The sequence below is a fragment of the Nicotiana tabacum genome, chromosome 2 (assembly GCF_000715075.1).
Source record: "Nicotiana tabacum cultivar K326 chromosome 2, ASM71507v2, whole genome shotgun sequence".
Taxonomy (NCBI): Eukaryota; Viridiplantae; Streptophyta; class Magnoliopsida; order Solanales; family Solanaceae; genus Nicotiana; species Nicotiana tabacum.
In genome coordinates this window covers 18,444,941-18,456,339 of record NC_134081.1, presented here as the reverse complement: position 1 = coordinate 18,456,339, position 11,399 = coordinate 18,444,941, and the positions used below count along the sequence as shown (strand labels likewise).

Here is an 11,399-nt window from a genome sequence, read left to right as displayed (position 1 = left end):
ACTTATAGATATTTTTTTCCAGACACATCCACTTTTCGAAAATTAAATCTAAACACAAAATGTACATCTAAAACTCTAGTCTTCACTTTAGGAGTTCCGATTTATCAAATCTTTCGGACTATTAAAGTCTTAGACTAAATCGTCAGCCACAAACTAATTCCCCCCCCCCCCCCCCCCCCCCACCCCACCCCACCCCCACTTGGTTATAACAGTTATTCAGAAAGTTAATAATTCAAAAATCAAATTAGGAAATCAGATTACATTATTAATTTACACCAAAAGAATTTACTTAAATAGTTCTCACACATTCAGAACTAGAACTAAAGGAAAAGAAAAAAGAAAACGAGAAGTGTAAGAAATTTTTACAATACCGGTCAATGGTCATGAGGTCACGTGTACATATACAAATAACCTGTCTTATTTATAAAATTATTAAATTTATTTTAAAAATACTTACTCGTAAATATTATTTAGTGATTTAATAATGTAAAAAAATTATTTGCCCATTTATATAATTTATCCATCAATAAAATAAGTTGGTAATAGGGACAAATCCAAAAAAGGAAGAATAGAAAAAACCTAAAAGAAAGAAATAAAAGAAAAGAGAAAAAGAAATGTACAAAAACTACAAAAGGAAAGGAAGAGTGTGGGAAACTACAGTTCGTCGGCAAAGAAGAAAGCAAAAACATCTTCGTATGAATCAATCAATCAGTTTTTAATCCTTAGACTTGACTTTATCCTCTCTCCCAATCCACGTTAACTCCACCCACCCACCTCACTCCTTTAGTTTTCTTCAAAAACTCATCATTCTTGATTTCCCGGCCAGCATTCTTGATTTTCCGGCGAGATGGCCGGAAGTGTACCGGAGATCCAAATCCAGGTCAATTCAAAGAAAGGGGGTAACTCAATACACCCAGTAGAGCCAGCGAGAACATCAGCAGGAGGAGGACCACCTGTTGTTTATAGAGAAATTAAGCATTTCAAGAAATGGTTTCCATGGTTAATACCATCTTTTGTTATAGCCAATGTGGTGACTTTTTTAGTAACCATGTATGTTAATAACTGCCCCCACAACTCTGTTTCTTGTGTTGCTGGATTCTTGGGTAGGTTTTCCTTTCAGCCTTTCAGTGAAAATCCTCTTCTTGGGCCTTCTTCTAACACGTATGTATATCTCTTTCTTATCCCTTTTTTTGGTATTGTAAGTTGATATTCAATGGAGTATTTGTGTGTCGAATCTCTCTGTTTTATGGTGTACTCTATGCTCCTGTCTTTGAAGGAAGCATTGGCGTTGCCCCAAGGTTTTTTGTCTTGTGGTAAGAGCACATCTCGTGATGTGTCCAGGTTCGGACCGCGCAGATAAAAGCCTGGTATTTAAGTGGAGAATTTAGAACCCTGTGCCACTGGCCCTCAGGGATTTCTCTGTTGTCAACAACAACAACAAACCCATTAGTTTCCCACGAGTGGGGTTTGGCGTGTGTAAGATGTACCCTCGGCTAGAGATGACCGAAACTATGTTGTCAACAACAACAAAAGAAAACCTTTAGATTCCAAGTTTGAGTTGATGTGTAGGTTTACCAGCACCTATAGTTGTGAGCTGTAGCAGGTTACCCGGTTAATTAGTGGAGGGACAGCACGACGGCCTAAGGGAGGGATGGGCTGTGAAGCTTGTGGAAGGCAGGAGCGGAGCTATGTAAAGTCAAGGGGGTTCAATTGAATCCCCTTCGTTGAAAAATTATACTGTGTAAAAAAGGCAAATAAGATTTTTTTTGTTATATATAAACTGTTGAATCCCCTTTGACATATGAGAAGGCTCTATTGCAGTGGCAAAGGGGTTCAGAAATTTCTTTAGGTCATAGGTTCAAATATCAAGTGCAACATTATAATACTTTTTGAATCCACTTGTATAAATTCCTGGCTCCACCATGGTTAGAAGGGTCATTTTGTCACAAGTTGAAGTTTTTTGTATTCACTTATAGGTGCGATCGAGCTTAAGTTTGTTTGAATTAGCTTGAATAAGATGAGGCAATACTCAATATGATTATAGGTGTGCCTTTTTTGATCAAGTAGTCAAGAGGGCATTATGATAGGCTTTATTTAGATGAGTTTATGTAGAGAAGGGGAGAGCGGCCGGGTGGTTATCATCACTCTAACCTTTGAGGGTTGACTACGAAATCTTCTGTCTTGGGTACTGGAAAGGAGGATTTTATTGGTACAGATTGAATTAGGAACACAGGAGGTGTAGAAATTAAGCCTAATCAAAAGAGAAAATTGCACATGCTCTTCAGTGTTGCCTCCAATGCTGTATTTGGTATCTCTTTGGCATTCTTTTGTCCTGCTTTTTGCAAGGATCTAGACCACGTTACTAGGAGCTTTTTTTTCTCATAGTTTGTGCTTTAGTTTACTTAACTTCATCTTGTACCTAGTGTTTTTCCATAGTTTGCACTTAATTTTCTAGCTTCATATTGTACCAAGAAAGAGTAAAAATTAAAAAGAAAATGCCGACCCAAGCTGGCGCTTCCTCTTTGTTAGACATGCAACATCTTTTGGCAAATTTTTCACTTCATAGGGAGGTTTTTTTTCCTTGTGTGAAGATAACCTTGTGAGCACCAGGCCAGGTAAAATGACGACCCCTTTTTGGACTGCATCAAATGAGGAATTCCTAGATCGCAGATGATGACAGAAAATTTTGGCTATCACAATGGGATGATGAGAGAAAATTTATCTTTTTGGACAATATTAAGGGTTCTCCTAAAACGAGATGTTCTTTAAATTTCATACCTATCCCTGCACTATCATGCAATCTCTAACCAAACTAAAAAAACTCATGTCAAACACCGTAATTATTGTGTGTTAATAGCAATTAAACCTTAACCCAGCCTAATCGGTATTGACTATGCAGGTATTTCGCTTCCAGTGTGTTTAAATTTGCATGGATTCAAGAGATTTTAGGTCTTTTGTAAAACTTCCCTTCATGTGATTATAGGTCTAACTTATCCTATTTTAGTACATCTAATCATCATCACGCCACCTATGAGCCGGTACATTTGACTAGTCATACACTTCAATATTTGATGATCAAATTAGTGAATTACTGAAACTTGTTGATCTTTTACTGTATTGAGGTTGATGAATGAGTTTGCGGCATTCTTTTTTTGTTGCTTTTCTAGGCTAGTAAATCAATTCTCTTTGCTTAAACGTAAGCTACATTGGAACATATAAATATCAACATCACTTGTAAAAAGTTTTTTATCTTTTCCTTTTTGTTTAGACTAGAGAAGATGGGTGCTTTAGACGTGAATAAGGTGGTCCACGAACATGAAGGGTGGCGCCTTATTACTTGCATGTGGTTGCACGGTGGAGTTTTTCATTTACTGGCCAACATGCTGAGTCTGATAGTCATTGGCATTCGGCTGGAGCGAGAGTTTGGATTTGGTAATGTGTTACACTCCTATAAATCTTCAGAGCTCTTACCTGCATTTACATTTGGGTTTTGCTCCACATTGCTCCTATCAAAGTTCCTTTAACTTTTATCTTGTTGCATATTCATAATTGATGTTATGTTGCATTTCTGAAAAAGTACTAAGACTCCAGAAGCTAAGACTTATTTGCTACAACTTTCATTCATTTGTTATTTACGAGATTTATATGCTCATGCTTCTCTTAGCTGATATTAAAGTTGGAGAAAGCAGAATCTAAGACCTACTTATCAGTAAAAAAGATTGAAATGATCACTTGGATTTACCGTGTTGTTGACTTGATAACATTGCATCTCAAATTTATTTGAATAAAGGTTATCAAATTTCACTAAAAGAAGGGCAAAAAGAACCCGTATTCTAGAAGTATACCAAAAGATAGAAAACCTTGTCAAATGTATTTCTACGAATGATAATCTTCTATACATATAGGGACCTCGTGGGTGCACAAAAAAGAAATAAAGGATAAGATGCTACTCCTCAAGTGTACAAAATCATTCTCTACTCTATTAAAAGATCGCCTATTCTTTCTTTCTCTCTTTCTCCATGTGATCTACATTAGTGCTAAAAGTGCAACATCCCATGCTCTGCGTCTTCTCTTCCATCTTCTAAGAATCCAGCTAAAAATTGTTCTTTAACAGTGACTGGCATCGTCAACTAAAGTCCAAATCATCTCAGTATTTTCAGCAACAAAATAAGCACCAATTGAAATGCATAATCTTTCAAATAATGATTCAAGTCTTCTCTTGAGTTTTTACACATGCAGCACTAATTGAAATAAGTTATCTTTCTCTTCCTCAAATCCTCAGCTATCAAGATCATCCCTTGTGCAGCTAGCGAATTAAAAAACACACCTTTCTCCGTACCCTTGAGGTCCATATCGAGAGATGAGGGCAAGTTGAATCCTCCCTACTCAGAAGCTTCTCATAATAGGACTTATCAGAGAAGACACCATTATTTCCTGCCCCTCATCTCCATTCATCGTGGCTAACCTGTGAAGCACTTTGTTTGTGAAGCAATTCAATCAAACTATGGAATTCTGCAACCTCATAGTCTTGCAAGGTTTTCCTGAACCTCAAATTGCAATGCACTTCTTCCCCTTGTAGACTCCGTATCTGTTGGACTAATATCTTCTTTTGACATGAATTTCTATACATGTTTGGAAATGTGGTTCTCAAGGTGCTATTCCTGCACAACTTATGTCCCCAGAAACTTACCCTGCTCCTATCACCCACCTTGAATGATACATTCCCATTAAACTCTTTGCACACATTCAAGATATTCCTCCATACTCGCACCTATAAGGAAGTTTGATATCTTTACTCCTCCATCCCTCTTTCAAGATCCCATATTTCTCCGCGATCACCCCCTCCAAAAGGCATTCGCCTCTATCCTGAATTTACATAGCCACTTATCCGATAACACCTTGTTAAAAACCCTTAAATTGTTAATCCCATCCACCCCAACACTTTCATGTTGTGACCGTCTCCCTATTTACCAAGTGAAATGTCCTGTCCCCATTTGAAGCATGCCATAGGAAATCTCTCTGAAGTTTTTTTCAACTTTCTTGTAGTACTGAGTACTGACTACTGGCTGGAGCATGGGACAAGGATATGAAATATATGGGAATACTCTGATTGATACTCTTAATTAACACTTCCTTTCCCCCTTTTTCTAAATATTATCTTCTCCTGTAAAAATTTTGGCTGTAAAAGGTGCTGCTGAACTATTCAATGGATCCAATTGAGTGGAGAGGTGCTCTTGTCTGAATGTGCTGATATAAAATTGTCAAACCAGTGCTATTTTATCATTTGCATTACATGCATAACATTTGATCCCTTGATGTCCATTTGTACAAGAGGATTCAGTTCAATTATCACATTTGAGATTTATGGAATTAAGTATTCCCTAAATCAGTTGTCTGGCCTTGTCCGGTTAGATGCTCAAGTCTCCGGTAGTCATATCTTGTTCTTTTTTTCCTTTTTGCTTAAAAGGTTTGTGTGATGGTCTGCATCTGCTTTGCAGTTCTCAATAGAGGTGGATTGCAGTATATTATATATGTCCATTTTATTTGTTTTTTCCTTATACATGTTTATATGGTTTGAGCTGAATGCAGTGGCTTATTTTTCTTTATTATGTTTCGTAGTACGCATTGGCCTGCTCTATATCATTGCGGGACTTGGTGGCAGCTTGTTCTCAGCTCTATTTATTAAGTCAAATATATCTGTCGGTGCTTCTGGTGCACTTTTTGGGTTGCTGGGGAGCATGCTTTCTGAGCTGATAATCAATTGGACTATATATGCCAATAAGGTATTTATCGAACAACTCCTTATCACAGTTCTCACCTGCCATTAATGGTATGCTTACTGATCACTTGATTGAGAACCAATCATCTTATAAAGCCATTTGGCTCCTTGTTTTCCCCTTCTCTACAGCTCACAGTTTTAGTGACTCTTGTGGTCATCATTGTTATAAATCTGGCGGTCGGAATTCTCCCGCATGTTGACAACTTCGCTCATATTGGAGGATTTATGTCTGGTTTTCTTCTTGGTTTCGTCTTTCTGATTCGGCCCCAATTTGGTTGGGTGAGCCAGAGATATGCATCCAGTGCATATTCTTCAACATCAGCTAAACCTAAATTCAAGCTGTATCAGATGGTCCTATGGGTTATTTCTCTTATTCTTCTGATAATTGGGTAAGTTTCTTTAGAGTTGTACCTTATTTTTCCTGTGCTGTCCTGTTTTAATTGGGCTGCAGAAGAAGTGCCAAAAGGACCTGTTCTTTCTTTGGTGGTGGGGTGTTAAATTAAACTACAGTGTTTTTAATATTCACACATTTTGCTTTTTTTAACTATCTATCTCACCAGTCCTTTTTTCTTTTTGACATTTTATCATCTCTTTTATTTGGATTCTACTCCAGTTTGAGAAACTAAAAGTAAAAAAGAAGAAAATATGAAAATCTCATTCCTAGACAAGTTTCTGCTGTTGGTGCTGTCATATATGCTATTTGTTATGAACCTAATGGGTGCTCAGTCGAGTGACAAAGTAACATGTAGTAGTGATCGGATGAAACTAAGTTGTTTTCATTCCCTTCTTAATTACCTTTTGATCAATGGATCCCGACATAGTGAAGCACTTATTTGTTACCAAGCAACTGCAGTCACCGTAATATGCCTAGCTTGAAAATCTAAGTGACATGTTATTTGTATGATGTAGGTCCCATTACTCTAGTCTTCTGTTATCTATCAGTTCATGGTTTCATCTCCGTGATTTTGATAATTATAGCCTTTAAACTATAAATTTAGGATAAAGAGGATTCTGAATTTGATGAACTTATTTATCTTAGTAGTTGATTCTCCTTGGTGCAGATTCACTGGCGGCTTGGTCATGCTTCTCCGTGGAGTAGATTTAAACGATCATTGTTCTTGGTGCCACTATATGAGTTGCGTACCCACTTCAAGGTGGAGTTGCAACACAGAGCCTGTTTCCTGTATGGTAAGTAGTTACTGAATTTCTCATTCCACAAATCTCAATAAAGCTCCTTCACTGTCGTGACATGAAACTATTCATTTTCCGAATTCATGGTTACAGAACTTAGGTTGGGGATGTAAATTTGAACTTCATTTTCCGATTCGTTCTTGCAGTCTGAGCAAACAGATAACCAGCTAACATTGACATGCTCCAACAGCAACAAGACCAGATCATATTCTTTGTCGAATCTAAGTACGTCTCAGATCCAGGGGCTGTGCAGTCAGCTCTGTCGTTGATTAGCCATCACTTACAATTTGTTTGTAAATTGATGCCATTGTCATTGTGGCATAGTTATTGCTTCAGCATATACATGTCTTAGAAACTACACATCACATTTGATCAACTGTTTTTGTATTGAAGTACATTCTTATATATAGTAAATATACACATTTGATATTTGAAAGGTTGCTGAATTTTTCCAAGTCGCCCTGTTTAACGTTCGGAAGGCTCATTGGAATTTGAACTCGTGTTATTACAGTTTATCGCTATTTAAAATTTCAGGTGAGCCTTCTCAACTACTGGGATGTCCTATTAGGAACAATCTTTGGTTTCAATTTGGGGAAATGACATGGTATAGCCGCTTTCAAAATAATAGCTGAAAAATATATATATATATATATATATATATATATATATATATATATATATATATATATATATATACACTTTTGCAACTATCGGTTGCGCCTAAAAGTGATCTTTGCCGTTTGAATTTCGGCAAGCAAAATCTTGTATAGCTTGAGAAAAAGAGTCGTTTTTCATTTGTTATGCGTCTTAGAAACATAAACTTCTAATTCTGAATTGAATTCTCTTTTTGACAATTTATTTAATTCTTTTAATATAACATGTATTATTAATTTTAACTTCGGTTGTTATTACAATAAGTATTTACCACGGGATTTTTTTTTAAAAGAATAACAAAATTGCAACATCATTACCGATTTAACCAGGGATTGAGGTTGTTACAAAACGAAGAGAATGGATTTGCTGAGGAACCATAGAACATCTAGCTTTTGTTTTTTTGGAGAAACGATACTACGTTTTAATCTCACCTTATTAAACAATTAATATGAGTGATAATGGTCTTCTAGTCAAATTATTATGAGTGTAAATACCACATAGCAGATCTGACAAGGTTATTTTCTTCTATTCAAATTGCAAGTGACTACAAGAAATCATTTCCTCTAATGACAAATAAATATATATGATTGGTTCTAGTAATAACACATGCTAGGGGTGTACAAACCGAACCGGTAAACCGCACCAAACCGAAAAGTCAAACCAAACCGATTTAAAAACCTGACTAGGTTTGGTTTGATTTGGTTTGGTATTGAGTAAAAAAATCCAAATCAAACCGACATATAAATATATAAGAGTAATTTATATATATATTTTTGAGATTTTATATAGAATTTTCTTTAAAAATGTCTAGAAATATTTGGGATTCTCTTACGTGATATAATATTTAATAGAATATGAAGTGCTCCACATTTATTAACCTTAAATAATGGGTTGTATGATCACTTTCTTATCAAGTGTTACTAAAATGCGTCAATCTCTTTATTCTTTCATATTCATATGTTACATCTATTAAATTTTTATATCTTTTTCGAATTTGAAGTGATTATTATTATTTAGGTAACGTATTGATTTTTATGTTTAATTACTAAATTCAATTAACCTTAAAAGTGTACATCAACAAAACAATTATTGTGAGACGACTAAAAAAATAACTATCATGTGTTACTAAGTAAATTCTCCCATAAGAATATTTTAATAGATAATATATTTGTCAATTTTTTAAATTTTTACTAAACATATATTTACTTATCAAAAAATTAACAAATTAAGATTGAAATAATATTTAAGTAACAAAAATCCGACAAAACCGAACCAATCCAAACCGATATAATTGGTTTGATTCGGTTTTAATAAAAAACTGTCACGGCCCAATTTTTCCTCCGTTTGGGTATCGTGATGGCACATAGTCTTAAGGACAAGGTAAGCCTAACAATAATTAAAACAACAACATTATTTAAATAAAATCTCTTACAATTCTCAAAATCGGTAATACAAGTCATAAGCTCTACAGAGTGTTTGCTAGAAAATTTCTAAATATAACTGTCCAGAAATAAGAATAAACAGTGCAAAACAAAAACTTGAAGGTGACTCTGAAACCTGCGAACGTAGCGGCAAATTTACCTTGAGTCTCTGCAGCGACAGTCCACACAGCTAGCTGACGAATAAATACCCGGGTCTGCACAAAAAAAATTATGCAGAAGAGTAGCATGAGCACACCACAGCGGTGCCCAGTAAGTATCAAGACTAACCTCGGTGAAGTAGTAACGAGGACTAGTCAAGACACCCACTGGTCTAATAAATTGAACAAGCATAAGTATAGGGATGGCAGAACATGATATCTATCTAAGGACCCTGCGATATGGCTAACGACATAGCAACTGCAATAAGGAAGGAAAAACAGCAAGTAACAACGGAACACCAGAATAAGACACAGAAGAATGAACGAAAAACACAACCCAAATCCAAAAATCACAATACAGTAAAGGCAAGTAGTAACTCAACAGCTGCAATAGTTTTCACATGAGGTCTCAACCAACAACCCCAATAAATTAGTCAAATCCTTCAAGTGTAAACTTTCACCCGTAAGTTTTTAAATTGAGGTCTTTAGAATATAATCATTTCCAATAAGAAATTATTTTTGAAATATACTTCCTTCAAATAAATATCTTTCAAACATAGTTCTTTCAAGATAAAATCTTTCAAATATAAACTTTTCAAATAATTAGCCTTCAAACATAGTTCTTTCAAGATAAACACTTTTCAAGTATAACCCTTTCAAATAAATATCTTCAAACATAGTTCCTTCAAGATAAATACTTTTCAAATATAAACTTTTCAAATAATATTCTTTGAGTATAAGTCACCCTGTGACACCCAAGCATAGAAGATTAGCAGCTCCGAACACAAATATAACCACAGGAGAAATCTATCGGGATACCGTCCCGTAGTCCCGAATTAATTATGCAGTACGGGGGAGGAGGAATCTCCCGGAATACGTCCGTAGTCACAAAATAAATATGCAGTACTGGGGGGTCTCCCAGAATACGTCCGTAGTCCCAAAGTAAATATGCAAGATAAGGGGATCTCCTAGAATACGTCCGTAATCCCAATTTAAATATGCAGTGCTGGGGGATCTCCTGAAATACATCCGTAGTCCCAATTTAAATATGCAGCGCAAACAACAGAGATAACAACTATAACACGACAGAAACCTCGTACATCACCGCAACGAGTACAAAAGCAACAATGAAAGAAATGCAAAGTACGTCGAGCAAATCTACTCAAGAATTTAAATCACAAGAACAGTAGAACTCATTTGCAAGGAATAACCACCGTAAAGAATGTTAGGCACAAGGAGAACAGCTTAACAAGGGAAAACAAAACAAAAAATGTAGCAACGATTTCACAATATTCAAGTCAACAATAAGAAGCCAACACGAGTCAAATAGTTCCAAATAATGGCAAGTCAACTAAGATATATGTTATCTAAACTCCTTTTGAGGTTGAGCAATTATGAGAAATATTTAACAATTCAAATAAGGATAAGCAGTGAAAGATAATCATAACTCCAATTAAGACTAAACAATTATAGGATGAGAAAATAATGATTTCAATTAAAGATAAGCAGTTATGAAAAATATAGCACGACGATAGAAAGGGTAAAATCTTTGGTTAAGTCGAATAATGGTCAAATAGATATGAAACTAGCAAATATGAATTCAAACGTATCAAAAACAACATCATACACAGTAAATATAAGGACACAAGCAGCCTAAAAGGCCAACTTTCTACAAATAATTCCGAGCACGCTCTCGTCACCTCGCGTACACAGACTACAATTAACATAGATGACTCAAATCCTAAGGGGTAGTCCCCCTCCCCCCAAAGTTTGGTAAGATACTTACCTCGATTCAAGCTCAATCAATCCGTAAGAATGCCCTTTCCATGAATATCTGGCTCTGAATGGCCCAAATCTAGCCAAAAGCAATTACATATCGTAATTACAATCATAATAGACTCATCTAGTTAATTAAATCAATACTTTAACAAAAATTCTGAAATTCGCCCTAAAAGCTTGACACAGGCCCACGTCTCGGAATCGGGTAAAAGTCACAAAATCCAAAAGCCTATTCACTCACGGGTCTAACCATATCAAATTTACTAAAATCCGACACCAAATGGTCCTCCAAATCCACAATCCAACTCCCCAAATCCATAGCCTCCAACTTCTAATTTCCACCTTAAATACACACTAACTAGGTGGAAAAATATATGGGGAATCATGATTATTGATCAAAAATAAGCACAAGGGACT

At 35.7% G+C, this 11,399-nt stretch overlaps 1 protein-coding gene across 2 annotated transcripts; it reads left to right on the top strand.

Annotated features, from left to right (window-relative positions):
* Nucleotides 1-627: 627 nt before the first annotated feature.
* On the top strand, nt 628-7,406 carry LOC107811134 (RHOMBOID-like protein 1). 2 transcript variants are annotated; one of them, XM_016636007.2, is made up of 6 exons: nt 628-1,161; nt 3,269-3,432; nt 5,620-5,783; nt 5,909-6,168; nt 6,841-6,967; nt 7,117-7,406. In XM_016636007.2, exons 1-6 carry the CDS (start codon nt 848-850, stop codon nt 7,237-7,239), a joined length of 1,152 nt encoding a protein of 383 aa, XP_016491493.1. In that variant the 5' UTR covers nt 628-847; the 3' UTR covers nt 7,240-7,406. The 2 variants fall into 2 exon arrangements, with proteins under 2 accessions (XP_016491493.1, XP_016491494.1); XM_016636008.2 differs by having other exon boundaries at nt 631-1,161; nt 7,064-7,281.
* The last annotated feature ends 3,993 nt before the right edge of the window (nt 7,407-11,399 follow it).

Bases quoted from the DNA above. Each gene is read 5' to 3' on its own strand.
- LOC107811134 (XM_016636007.2), top strand. From the start codon at position 848: ATGGCCGGAAGTGTACCGGAGATCCAAATCCAGGTCAATTCAAAGAAA. The intron at 3,433-5,619 runs GTAATGTGTTAC...TATGTTTCGTAG, and splicing joins GGAGCGAGAGTTTGGATTTG to TACGCATTGGCCTGCTCTAT. The intron at 5,784-5,908 runs GTATTTATCGAA...CCTTCTCTACAG, and splicing joins GGACTATATATGCCAATAAG to CTCACAGTTTTAGTGACTCT.